We start from the raw sequence: 13,788 nt of genomic DNA, 5'->3' as shown, positions 1-13,788 counted from the left end.
TATTATTTTTTAACATATATTTTATATGATAAGAATCTTTTAGTTCCAAATATACTAACATAGATTAAAATTAAGTATCGAAATATATCAATATCAAAAATTATTATATTACTATCAATTTTTTTTCCTCCAACTTAAAATTTATTTTAATTAAAAATAGAAAAAATTATTTTGGTAACCTACTTTGAAAATTATACATAACGTTTATAAGAACAACTGAACAAAATCATTTTATAGATTAAAATTTATAGTTTGTCAAGACATAACTTTGACCATCAATATCTTTAACTAGAGACTATTATTTTGTTACAAATATTGTTTTAGGTTAAATTATTGTTGAATCAACATCATTCTTTATAATTTTTGTTGTAAAGTCCAATTATTACCGTGCATGGCTCGGGACTTAACCTAGTAATGCATGATAGAACAATCACTCAGTTTTTTCACATTTGGTTTACTTTTAAATGATTTAAATAAAAGAGAAAAAAAAAAAGTTGAAAATTGTCCCAATTAGTCAATTACATACTTGCAATTTAAAATTTAAAAATTGATTTCATATGCTAGTGTGAATATGTAAACAACTAAGCTTAATTTGATACAAACAGTATGGTACAAATAGACAATCTTGCGTCATGCTATAAGTCTCATAAAATACCTGTTTTTATGCACTAACAAAAGTATTAGTTACTCACTACTTTGCAAGTTTGCATCTCTCATATGAAACTTACTCTTAGGGCCTGTTCTCATTGATTGAACTAAATTGAATTGAACTGAGCTGAACTGAACTGAACTGAGCTGAACTAAACTGAACTAAAATGAATATTTTATAAGAGAAGGAAATTAGGAGCTGAACTGAACTGAGCTAAGCTGAGCTGAACTGAACTGAGCTGAACTGAACTGAACTGAACTGAATTTCAACGCAAGAGAACGTGCCCTTAATATATAACAATTGTTTTATAAGTAACATACAAACTTCTTTAAGTTAAAAGAAAAAACCCATTATAAAAAATAAAATTGCTATTTAACCATCAAATTATGAGAACATGGTAGAGGTACAATAATACATGGAGTTTTATTGTTAGAGGTACAATGAGAATATGACCTAGTTTGACAATGAGGTTAAGTTTTCAACAAATTATTAAAGTATAATGTCTTCAATTTAGTTAAGGTTGTTCACTTAAAGAAGTATGTTTAAAAAAAAAAAGGTTGTTCACTTAAAGAAGTATGGTAGAATTAATCTTGACTTGATTGTTGAATAATGAATATATAATCATATATGTTATATCTTATATTGATTACAATTTTAAGGTGTTTGCAACTTTGCATGTTTTTTTTTTTTTTTTTTTAATTTTTAATGTGTGTGTGTGTGTGTTTTTTTTTTTTTTTTTTAATTTTTAATTTTTTTTTTTTTAATTTTTAAAAAAAAAATTGGTAAATGTGTGTGTGTGTGTGTTTTTTTTTTTTTTTTAATTTTTAATTTTTTTTTTTTTTTTAAGGACAACAATTGGCAAGTGTTTGGCTTATTCAATTATTAGATTAGTCTCCCTTTTGTTGTTATGTAGTGCAACAATTTTTTGCTAAATAGTTCTTCAAAAAAAAGTTATAACCTTAGAGTCTTAGACATAATTTAACATTAGGCCGGTATATGTTTAAATATCGTTAATTATGAGAGTGAGGGATAGCTCAAGTGGTTAGAGGCTCCCCTTCCGATTTCAAAAGATCTTGGGATCGATTCTCATCATCCGCCCTTGTGGCTCTCCAAACACCAAAAAAATATGGTTAATTATGTTTAGCCTTCAACAATTTGAAAAAAAATTAATTTCACTATCCAATTTGTAGTCCCAAAACAAATGTGCACAATTTTTATTGCACGTAGCTATCCAGATTTCTTAAACGGAGTTAAACCCCCTCTTCAGTCTCATCTTTTACTGCAAACTTCTACTTCTGTAACTGTTCGTTTTGCAAAGCTGGGAAATTTCTTCCTTCCTTTTCTTCAAAATTCCCACAAATGGGCGAAAAATCTGCTCATTAGATAGTGTGAATTTTGGGTATAATGTCGTTGAAACTCACACCCTTCAACAAGCCATACGTTGTAATACCACCAATTTCCAGAAATTCCAGCAATAATTTATGTTCAAATATGCTTAGTTTGAGATACCCACCTCAAATAATTACCCCTAGTTTAGAATTTATTCATCTTTCCAGAAATTGCAGCTCAAGATATGTGGTTGTAAGTTTACTAGCTAATATTTCTCATTAAAGCTATAATTTTTCTTCAATTTTTGGTGGAAGTTTGATTATTTCTGTTGGATTTCTTGAATTGATAGGTTTGTGGGTTAAAAGGTCCAAGACCCAGGTATCCTCGGGTATGGAAGACCCAGAAGAAAATTGGGACAATTTCCAAGTCTGCTAAGCTTGTTGATTGTGTAAGGTTACCTTCCTCTTGTTGTTTCATTGAATTATATAATTGCCTTAATATACCTAGAACCAACTTAAATTATTATTCTTGGGATTGCCCATATTGTAGGAAGCAGCTATTTTTTAGATTATAATTTAAGGGTCTATAACCTTTAGGGAGCTACAAAGGGCTATGATGTAGTCGGGATTTGATACTCGGTATTGGTAATATGGTATGAACTTTAATTATTTATCCAACTAAGCTAGTAGGCATCCATACGAGGAAGCTATGATTGATTGTTAATTGATTTTCTGAGTTGGTGTTGTTTTGGACAAACTGGCTTTTGCTTCTGAAGATGGTGAACTCACTCCTATCTTTCGAATTTTTGGAGGTTTGAATAGTGTAGTAACATTCTTGAAATGTCACTTATTATTCAAATTTTTAAAGGAGGGGTAAACAATTAGGATAATAGAGAAGGTGTAAGTTGGGAAGGATGCAAGCAACAAGTAAGAATAGAGGAAGTATATGTGGGGTTTTAATACACTTTTGAGTTAATTATGCCTTCGTGAGCATGATTTGAGGTATTGATATTAGAAATGATGTTAATCATCTGAATGTCTAGGGGTAGTTGGATACTGCTCTTAGTTCCTTGTTGTGAAGTATTCACTGCATGTTTACATGGCATTTGATGTGGAGGGTGTGGATACATGTATCTGAAATCTGACCATAGCAAAGTAAGTTTGAAGACTCTTTGAGTTTCTGGTTTGATGTTTGTTTCGCATGAAAAAACTCCATGTCTTTAAAATACTTCGATGAATGAAAGCTGGCTGTATTATAACATTGCTAATGAAGAAAGATGGCTTTTTTGGAAGACATAAGAGGGGCTCTTCAGCTGTATCTCCTCTTTGGTTTTTCCATTTTCTATTTTATGCTGTTTTTAAACAATGGTATTAATATTGATTATTACAGATCAAGGGTTTGTCAAATGTTAAAGAGGAAGTATATGGCGCTCTTGATGCGTTCATTGCATGGGACTTAGAATTTCCTCTTATCACAGTAAAGAAAGCATTGAAGACCTTAGAGTATGAAAAGGAATGGAAGAGAATAATTCAGGTAGCAATCAGTTCCAAAGATCATTTGAAAGTTAACATGACTACATGAGGAGTTTATCACTTCAACAAGCTGATTACCCGTAAATGTAGGTGACAAAATGGATGTTAAGCAAAGGTCAAGGAAGGACAATGGGAAGCTATTTCACATTAATGAATGCATTAGGGGAGGAGGATAGACTTGATGAGGTTGAAGAGCTCTGGACAAAATTATTTTCAGAGAATCTGGAAAGCACACCTCGCATGTTCTTTGACAAGATGATTAGCATTTACTACAGCAGAGAGATGTATGACAAAATGTTTGATGTATGTCTTATCCTGCCTTCTATATCATTTCCTTTTCACTTTTAATATTGCACTGTTCCTTTAAGATGTGTTGCAGACATAAGCCGCCTCCCAAAGACCACGATTTCCCTAGTCTTCCTTAGTAATACTTTAGGTGTGAACATTAGAGAACTTAAAAGCTATTGAGTTTTAAATAAGTTGTTCTTTGCTCCATGGTAATCATATGTTATTGCTTGTTTAGTATGATATCGTTCATTGTAACCAAAATATGTTAGGGTCATCACATATATGTACCAATTACTCTGTATACTATTGGACTTAGTTTTGACACAGACTGAGTATGCTTTGAGATGAAGGTAAACGATTAGAACACCACAAACTATCTGGACTGTGTAGTTGTAGCTATTGTTTATGGAAATGCTCATGTAATTGAGGTTATTTCCAAAAATAGTTGTGATTCCTAGCTCTCATTTATGTTTGACTCACTACGTAATTCAGGATTAGAAAAGCAGACCCAACTGAGTGACTGATGTATACTACTTGGTATCAGTGTGTATTCGGATGAATTATTCCTGCCCGCCAGTGAATCTTGTGTCGGAGAGTGTGAACTGTTTGATTGTATAGTTAAGGTGCATGTAGAGTATGTAAGGGATATCCAAATTTTGATCTTTGTTTTGGCTCGTAAATCTCTTAAGATGAGCCTGTTTTATGTAATCCACATGCGTGTTAGTGGTCACAAAAGATACCTAGTCAGACTCTTGCTTAAAGTGTGCATTGCCATGGTTCCAGTTTTGTTTACAATCCGTATATCTGTATTGAGTGTATGACTGTTCTTTGTAGGTTTTTGCTGATATGGAAGAGCTGGGTCTTCGGCCAACCACTTCAATTGTTTCAAAGATTGGAGCTGTTTTTCAGAAGCTTGGGAAGATGGACAAATACGAAAAGTTGAACCAAAAATATCCACCTCCTAAGTGGGAATATCGGTACGTCAAGGGCAAGCGTGTCAAAGTCCGAACTAAGCAGCCTGATGAATCCTCTGATGGAAATGTTGGTAAGGAGTTGAATGAGCAAGCAAAGTCTTCTGATACTGGTATAGTTGCTGGTGATAGTGACAAGGAACCTGACGAGCAACCAGATGAGACTGCTGGATGATGAGGATGATAATTCTACCAAAGCTAGGGAGTAAATGTAGTTAGCTGATGTCTGTAATATAGCACAGATAGCATGTTATACTATGCAATATGGTTAAGCTGCTTATGAACGAGTAATAGGATATGTAGTCTCAGTGTGTAAAAATAACTTTACTTTCAGAAATGAATGCAGTTTCCTTGTGAGTAAACTTGTATTACTCTTTCCTGGTAAATCTATCTTTCTTTCTTTTCTTTTTTCTTCTGTTTTATTTTTTAAATGCTCAAATGCAATAATGAATTTCGTAGCTTGCCGAAAAAAATGCGTGTAACTGCCAGCCTATCTGGAATAAAAAGAATTATGGAGACTTGCCAAACATGACTTGCAATCCAATAAGAACTATATAATTGGTCACTATCAAAAATGTATAATTGATCAAGCATCTCAAATTTTGTAAGTTTTTGCATTGCACTAATAAAGGAAAACCCCTGTTTGAGAGAAGTTTATTATTCTAATTAAATGTGTGTTTCTATTCATCCTCTGACTCTGAACCTTCAGAACTTGACTGCTGATTCTTCCGATGAGCATCACCATTTGCAGTGGTGCCCTTCTTTGTGTCTTGTTCATCTTGTTCGTCCTCACTATACTCACTCTCATAATCGTCATCGTATTCTTCATCCTCAACCTCTTCTTCTTCTTCAGCCCCATCCTCCAATAAAGGCCCCTCTTCTGTGATGACACCACCCCTAGTGCCAGCCCTAGTTCTCTTGAGAATCTTCACCTTCAAACTTGTCTTAGTGTCGCATCCAATCCAAGAATCACATAAGCAGAAACATGTCATACTATAGTTACCCTCTGATGGGGCCTGGAACTTCCCCATCACGAGGCGAGACCCACCCTTTACTTTCTCAACGGCTTCCCTAACCGCTGAGCTGGTTTCTCTTGCACTGGCACCTGAGACTTCCATCATTTCCTCGATTGCCTTGGAAGCGGTAGTCAAAGCTGTAGCTTCATCCATGAAGTTGACCTTTTGGGAAAACCAAACATTATTAGAGTTCTGGTCTGCAAGGAGGAACCAAAAGTTTTCATCCTTGTGATTCGGATAATAAGGGGCATGGGGAAGAGCACCAATCAAACCATTAGGGCGTTGAAGTTTAATCCAAGCTTGAACTGTCACAATGTCACCCTCCTGTATACCCTCTTCACCTTCTGTTTCACACTTGACCTCCATAGATAGGGAAGGCATTATTTCAAGTACCCTCTCCACATCCTCTACTTCAGTGGCAGAAAGACCAGCTACCTGGGAAAGCAGGTCTGTGCGCTCTTGTTGAGTCATTTCTCGAAGCTCCTCAAAGGTCCGCACCTTCTGCAAATATATCACGGAAAAGCCTAGATCAGGTCTACATCTATCAGCAGCAAGTTTAAAGAGGTAGGTTAACAAGATATGTGTTACCTACAGTAGCTCACTATTGACAAAATACATGCAAAAAGTTTCACTTATTTAACATGTGAGACTATTGTGATCTGCACCATCCAATCCTCCCACTCTCATGCATATCATACAACTCTTGCTACTGCTATGAAAATGTTTAAAAGGGTCAAGCCTTGGCAATCCATTAAGGTGGATTCTCTACTCTAGTCAGGCAACTGCTCACTACTGCTTAGGCTAGATCTATCATTTCTAACTTAACGCGTAACAACCTTGGAGTAGGTTATTGCAATGAAATTCTCTCTTTTTTTTTTTTTTTTTTTTTGGGGGGGGGGGGGGGGGGGGGGGGATATGAGTTGAATAATGATGCAACCATGATAAAGATCTGAACTCGAATTTCCCACAAACCTTGCGTGCAATCTTTTTGGTAACCGCCTCACTAAAATGTGGCAGCTGCAAAAAAGGTGCAGTGCCTTCAGTTGACCCTCCTCCAGCTTTTTTAGCGCTCAAAGGAACAGCCTGCACAAAAGGTTGACCATATATAGATCAGAATCTGCACAGCATGAAGGGTATAGAACAAAAAGTAACAATCGCACAGCAGTTAGCAAATATAAAACCAGCATAAGATCAAAAACTACGAAAGAACCTACAGCAAGTCAGTAATATGATGCTGATTGGTCATAGGTAACGGCCGATGCATATTGCAAACACATTCTCCATCCAGAATCTCTTCTCCGATCCTTCTTTTTATGTATATGAAATTATTTCGCGTCCAAATAATTTACATTCTCAAGATCTTATTTTCCAAACTACAGTAGCTAAACTTGGATACCGTGAACTAAACATTGTAATCTAATTTAGGGACTCGTATAGCAGCTTATGTGAAAAACTTCAACAAAAGCACTAAAAAGACTTGCATATTGTAAGAGCATATACTGAATAACTGGAATTTTGTTGACGAAAATCAAATATGTTGAGGAGAATTTTGTGAAAGTCAATACCATGATTAAGAAGTTGGTGAACACATCACTGTTAAGGCACTGTGTGACTGTGTGTGGTGGGCAAACAACTGAAACGAGGGCATTTTTTATATCTAGCTTTAACCCTTGCCAGGGCCTGTATACAGCAGGGTATAAAAATTCCAAATTTTGGCATAGTGATCAATCTACATATAATTCAAATTTGATTAAAGAGAATGGAAAGTGAGGAAGTGTCAATCCTATGTGCTTGAAGCTTTATTCAGCTCCTAAATTTCGTCTCTCTGTATCCAAGTATATTCTAAACATTGAAATGCAGACCAGGACTAACACTTAAACCCAAGTTAGGTCGAGGCCTAGCTTATATAAAAAAATCCATTCAGAATCAAACATATTATGACACACACCTAAATATAGAAGCATCCATTAGATGTGGCTGTTCAATACAATCAGATTACCATGTATAGCCCTTCCTTAACAGATCTCTCACTCATACAAGATTAGAACTACGACAAGTTAGGTGTGGGAAGACCGGAAGACTAATACAACATGACAATGAAGCATCATCATAAAGTTCAGGATATCTAGGAATTGCGGTACCTGAATAACACACTGAGAAAGCTCGACAACCCCTATTGCAGGCCGAAGCCACCCATGACCTTGAGCTGTGCGTGGTACTAGAGCCATCTGCATCATAAAGTAAAACATTAATGAAACATGGGAACATCTGCATATAAGTGTAAGATATTAACCAAAAAAGGACTGGAAAAGATAGCCATGGCAGAAATGAAATGCGTCAGAATTGTAAACTTGACACCTAAGCCAACAATATATGATTGACATTAGTTTGATGTGGAAAGAGGAAGCTAAACTGAAAAGGTATGGTCAATCTACTACTACTCCTTAAAAACTTTGTCCAATTATAATAAAAAAAAATAATAATAATAATAATAATAATAAAAAGATAAGATAATACTTGGTAATCTTCACGAATCATGATTTTCCCTTGATAAATATTAAGTTCACATATCATAGAAAACTTTGTAAGCACTACCTTGATTGAGCACTCGTATTAATAAGGATGTATTTGAATCCAATAGACAAATAATTAATTAGAATAATTAAAACTTCGGTTTTGACATAAAATAAACCAACCTCTCGAGTGCCCCTCCTTTCACAAACGCTTTGGAGAGTATGGACCATTTATTATCATATTGTATCTTTTGACCAAATCTGGAAGGGGCATCTCAAATTTGAGACAATACTAAGTTAACTGGAGTTGAAGAGAAGGATAAATATCCTAACTATTAAATTTCTAGAACAAAGTAGGCTAATTAAATGCAGAGATTGCTAGCTTATTCCGAAGGTCTAAGTTTATCAGCATATATTGAAAAACCTTATAAGACAACAGGAAACCATAAAAAGGAATAAGAACACTCATCAGCAACGTCAATAGATCAGAAGTGTGTAGAATAATAATACACTAATCCTCAGGTGTCACACTCATAAAAAATATCAAGGGTTCATACCATGCAGTGGTATTATCACTTGTTAAGTGCCAGAACACGGGAAAGCTTTGAATTACCTTCATCAACTCCTCAAGAAGACGAGGTGCAAGTTCCAGGACACGTTTCAGATCACCATTTAGTGTTGGAGGTAGGTCTGCTGTTTCCCTTGTTAAATGGGCTTGAATTAACAATTGTGTCTAGCAGAAAAGATATATGTTATGTAAGAAGTCAACTCGTAATTTCATATTTCACACCTAATGAATTCGAAAATAAGCTTCGAAAAGTACCTTAACTAGTTGAGGATGCTGCTTCAAAAATTTTGCTTGCTCTTGTTTGATGTTTTTGCTGTCAAAATTCAATTCACTCCTTACTAACAGCAACAGTTTGTGAAGTGGTTCATCATCAACTCTTCGGACTGGAATTTCCATGTATTCAGCCGCTTTGATAAATACATCCAAAACTTTGCTGAATAACAACATACACGATAAATCAAACAAAGCAATGCAAGTTCAGAAATGTACCATGATGTCAAGACATTATAATTAAATGGTGTGACATCTAATGAAGAGAAAGCAGGAGGCAAGATTTTAGTTCAAGATTCAGGCATGTTGAAAGGTGGCATCCAAATTATCCAATCGGGAGATGGTGAAGATCATTCTAATGGAGAGTAAATAAAGAAGAGGTAGATCTATGAAGAATGACAGTGAACTAGTGAAGTGATTAGACAAGATTTTACCCACCTATAGTTTACTCAAGTCATGATCCTTGATAGGGACTGACAGGGTGTCTAGGTGCATTTTGTGGGTAAGTAGGGAGCTTTCTCAAATTCTAATTCTATAGTTAAGGAGGTTATGAATTTTCCTATTAGTTTCCCTCCATTTCCCTTCCAATTCATAAGCAGTGGATAACTGGCTAATATCATAGTACTAAAGTTAGGGAGATCCAGATGTCCCTTGCAACTAATTCTGTGTAAATTTTGCAACTTAACACCCACCCTTTTCCTCAGTTTACCTGAAAATTTCTTCTCACTAACTACTACTAATCTTCTATCACCAAATTCACAACCACTGTGTTTGTAATGTTTTTCTCATAGAAAAGAAACTATGTTACCACTCTCTCCATTCCAAAAAAGTAAAACTCCAAAAGTGATAAAACCCACGAGTCCACAACCCATCCATGAAAAAACTGTCAAAAGAAAAGGAACACTTTTCCCTCCATGTGGATGGATTCAGAAAATGTAGATATGAGTTATTTCATTTTTTTCATTTTTTTTTTCTTTTTTCCGAATACTCTGGACTCTGGAGTCCTGACTTAACATGTTGAAGCAAATTCCATTTGAAAAGTATGAAAACACTTTGGGACATCCTTAAAAGAGATACAAAGGCAAACATTATAGAGCAGAGAGAATATGTTACTTAAGAACATAAACAGTGTTCCTATCAGTTCAGATTAGCAAGGATAAGACTGTACACGTCTGGACCTTCCAAACCTCAGTCTCTGGTATAAAATGCACATTTGGTTATGTTGCCATTGCACTAACTCACTAAATAAGCCATGGTGTGCACATGAAAGCACTGATAATAAAGGGTGAAGTGTAAAAATATATTTTAAAAAAAAAACTTTCTTTTTTTTTTAAAAAAAACCAGCTATGTATCAGTTAAAAAATATTGATGATAGTAAAAGCTTTAAGTATGAAAAGTACCTCGGGGCTAGTGATGGTTTCATCAGGTGATAATAAGCCAAAAGTGTCTGATGCATGACATAATTCCCTGAGTACTTGGCTGACTTTGAGAGATAGATAACAGCTATGACCAATGGCAACAAGATACAGATTCCAACAATCCAAATTAACAGTATCCCGCCAGATGCACCTTCAATATTCAATAGGAACTGAGGGAGAGCTATTCCCATTTGGAATCCCTGCAGACATCCAAGACAATAGATGCAATGAAATGTTCAGTATATACCTGGCCAACTGGCAGAGAAAGACATGAACTAAAAAAACTAATATAAGCAAACAATATACTTTTAAACAGTATAAGATAACGTACCTGTCTCCCATCTGGATGACCATATTTTTCATAATTCTCACGAGAAATGGGATCAGTCAAGGCCTGGTAAGCTTTTGAAATATACTCCACAAAATACTTGTTAGCCTCTGCAAAGAATACAAAAGATACCAGGGCATTAGGCAAACTAATCAACGAGAAAAAGTAACATAGCATCCACACAAACAGCTATATATACCAGGATCAGGATTTTTATCAGGATGGTACTGAATAGAAAGCCTCCTATAAGCCTTTTTGATTTCTGAATCAGAAGCTCCAGGTTCCAAACCAAGAATATTGAATGGCTCAAACACTTGAGCCTGAATACCATCAAGCAAGAGAAAATAAAGTAAAGGTCAAATTTATTGACAGCAAAATTTGTTTCGATGCATAATAAAATATTTAGCACTAATCACAACATGTGGAGCGTTCTAGAGTTAACAGAGCAAATGACATCAACCAAGGGAACTTTTTATTAGCTAAAAACATCAATGATTCCCTCTTGCTAAATATACATACCTCCGCGGTCATATTTTTTATATAGTAAACCAAGAAGGCCATGATAACCCACAGCAACACAAGAGTCATGTTACTCCAAGTGGAAAAGTTTGAAATCTGCACATTCAGGAACAAAATTCAGCAAATGAAAATTACATTGAAAGATCAATAAGAATGCAAATTGGATGAACACAATGATCACGAAGACACAAACCCTTTTGAATAGTGATTTATGATATTTTCCAGACCGTGTGCATACAGCGCATTCGCAATGTAAGGTTTTCGCCTTCTTCTTAGCAGCACGGCACAGTTTTATGATTGTGTAAGGCACTAAAGGCAATGCCATCATAGTCAATATAAAGATAGGAAACAGTGAACTATTTTCTTCCGAAGCTGCCATTTCTATTCGATTCGAGAAAACTTATATAAAACCCTAATCCCTGCATAAATCATTACACATAAAAATCTTTCAATATCATAAATCAAAGCCCTGCAACACATTAGCAACCAAAGTTGACTCAATTATCAAACTAAGCTCCAACAATTACATTTAATTCTTCAAGAATATATATAAACAATTATTCAATAATTCAAAATACCTTAAAGAACCCTAAATTGACAATACTGACAATTGAATGGACGATTAACACTAGATTGTGAAATTAAAATTCGATTGATTATTAAAAAGGAATAATTATTTTACCTCAGAAGCTGGTTCAATGGAGGAGAGAAAGCTCAGAAGCCGCTTCAATGGAGAATTCAGAGAACCCTTCAATGGCGGAGAGGGAGAGGAGTGCAGCGAGGTGAAATCGTGAATGAAATAGATCTAAAGTGAGAAAGTAAAAATAAAGATCTAGTCTAATTGGATGGATTATTAATGATACGCCTACAGTAACAATTTCAATGGTGTTAAAAAACTAACCCCATCACTTTTATGTTTCTCATTCAAATCGTTTTTGGGAATTCCACCGATCTTAAAAGTCGTTTAGTTCGTTATTTTGTTAAATTAAAATAGATTAGTATGAAATCTTATAATACGGAGGAATTCGATTTTGCGTAATTTAAAAACTTTCCTGAGGAATTCTACCTTTTCAATCTTAAGAGTCGTTTAAATCGTTATTTTGTTAAATTAAAATAGATTGGTATGGAATCTTATAGTAGGGAGGAATTCATTTGTACATCTGAAATGCTCGAACTCGTGACCTCAAAGTCACAAGGTGAGTTTTCCACAAGCTTTGCTTGGTAAAAGTTAAAAGTTTAGTTTTATACGTAGTATAATAGATGTATATAATATGATATGATTAAGTATTAGTTAAAAAAAGGAAGTTGATATCATGAAACTTTATATTAGTACCTACGTACTGTATATAATACGAGTAACATATTCAATGATAAAATTTATTTGACGACATTTATAGAAAATAAACTTACCATCAATATTTTATGAATTGTTTAAAAAAAGTCAACATGTTAATTATTCTGAGACAAAGAAAGTACTATCTATCGATACTGTGAAATCCTATGGACCGTGGTTGATAACTAGCAGTGTTAATTGTTAAGTAATTTACATCTATTCCTACTACTCTACAAGGCTACAAGGCACGACTATATTTTGCCAAACACGATCGGTTTGACGACTTCAATTTAAGACCTGTTCTCATACGTTGAAATTCAGTTCAGATCAGTTTAGTTCAGCTCCTAATTTCATTCTCTTATAAAATATTCATTTCAGTTTATTTCAGTTCAATTCAGCTCCTAATTTTCTTTTCTTATAAAATATTCCGTTCAGTCAATGAGAACATGCCGTTAGGCAATCCCTAAACCTTTTGATCCAGCCCTTAGCAAATGCTCGTGTCTTTCACTCTTCCCTCACCTCAAGTTTTTTCTACACTCCTCCTCCACTTTCTTACAAAACCAATGAACCTCCTCATCTTCATGTAAAACCCTCTCTTTCTCTCTCCTCCTATCTTCATGGCACCACCTTCATCATCATCATCAACAACAACAACAGAATCCCATAATTTCAATCATCTAATCTTCAACTTCATCCAATCAACAGCAACCAACTTCTCTTCTCTAATTCCCCACAAACCCAAAACGACGCACTCCATTCCCATCATTTCCACACTAGAGATGGCAATGGATCGGATTCGGATCGGGTGGAGCTTCACCCGCATCCATCCATTACTCTAATCGCTCCATCCACATCCATCCATCATCCGCTTCACCCATCATCCATATCCATCCGTCCATCATCCGCGGATGAAACGGATGGAGCGGATGACTAATGGATGAGTATTAAAGTTGAAAAAAAACACATAAACTTTAATATTTGGTTATTTGTACAATAGTTTTATTAATTTTATTAATTAAAAAGGAAACAATAACAATATATTGTTTGAAAAATT

The 13,788-nt window shown here is 34.9% G+C and overlaps 2 protein-coding genes across 2 annotated transcripts; one reads left to right on the top strand and one right to left on the bottom strand.

Annotated features, from left to right (window-relative positions):
• Positions 1-1,900: 1,900 nt before the first annotated feature.
• On the top strand, positions 1,901-5,131 carry LOC145609426 (pentatricopeptide repeat-containing protein At4g21190-like). Its single transcript, XM_081664915.1, has 5 exons — positions 1,901-2,230; positions 2,328-2,426; positions 3,368-3,511; positions 3,601-3,813; positions 4,633-5,131. The coding sequence occupies exons 1-5, from the start codon at positions 2,054-2,056 to the stop codon at positions 4,942-4,944; spliced, it is 945 nt and encodes a 314-aa protein (XP_081521041.1). The 5' UTR covers positions 1,901-2,053; the 3' UTR covers positions 4,945-5,131.
• A 185-nt stretch (positions 5,132-5,316) lies between these two features.
• LOC145609425 (dnaJ protein ERDJ2A-like) lies at positions 5,317-12,243 on the bottom strand. Its single transcript, XM_081664914.1, has 11 exons — positions 12,084-12,243; positions 11,595-11,820; positions 11,402-11,497; positions 11,082-11,202; positions 10,886-10,992; positions 10,537-10,754; positions 9,122-9,299; positions 8,912-9,031; positions 7,927-8,013; positions 6,758-6,868; positions 5,317-6,286 (listed from the first exon to the last, which is right to left on the bottom strand). The coding sequence occupies exons 2-11, from the start codon at positions 11,778-11,780 to the stop codon at positions 5,450-5,452; spliced, it is 2,061 nt and encodes a 686-aa protein (XP_081521040.1). The 5' UTR covers positions 11,781-11,820; positions 12,084-12,243; the 3' UTR covers positions 5,317-5,449.
• Positions 12,244-13,788: the final 1,545 nt, after the last annotated feature.

This window comes from Chenopodium album, chromosome 23 (assembly GCF_948465745.1).
Source record: "Chenopodium album chromosome 23, dcCheAlbu1.1, whole genome shotgun sequence".
NCBI classification, from domain to species: Eukaryota; Viridiplantae; Streptophyta; class Magnoliopsida; order Caryophyllales; family Amaranthaceae; genus Chenopodium; species Chenopodium album.
This window is presented reverse-complemented; position numbering and strand designations above follow the sequence as displayed.

What these genes read in the sequence shown, in the direction of transcription:
- LOC145609426 (XM_081664915.1), top strand. Translation starts at nt 2,054, where the DNA reads ATGTCGTTGAAACTCACACCCTTCAACAAGCCATACGTTGTAATACCA. An exon ending in GCAGCTCAAGATATGTGGTT is followed by an intron (nt 2,231 to 2,327) that starts GTAAGTTTACTA and finishes TTGAATTGATAG; the next exon opens with GTTTGTGGGTTAAAAGGTCC. An exon ending in TGTATGACAAAATGTTTGAT is followed by an intron (nt 3,814 to 4,632) that starts GTATGTCTTATC and finishes TGTTCTTTGTAG; the next exon opens with GTTTTTGCTGATATGGAAGA.
- LOC145609425 (XM_081664914.1), bottom strand. Translation starts at nt 11,780, where the DNA reads ATGGCAGCTTCGGAAGAAAATAGTTCACTGTTTCCTATCTTTATATTG. An exon ending in ATAAATCACTATTCAAAAGG is followed by an intron (nt 11,498 to 11,594) that starts GTTTGTGTCTTC and finishes CTGAATGTGCAG; the next exon opens with ATTTCAAACTTTTCCACTTG. An exon ending in AAACCATCACTAGCCCCGAG is followed by an intron (nt 9,300 to 10,536) that starts GTACTTTTCATA and finishes GTTGTTATTCAG; the next exon opens with CAAAGTTTTGGATGTATTTA.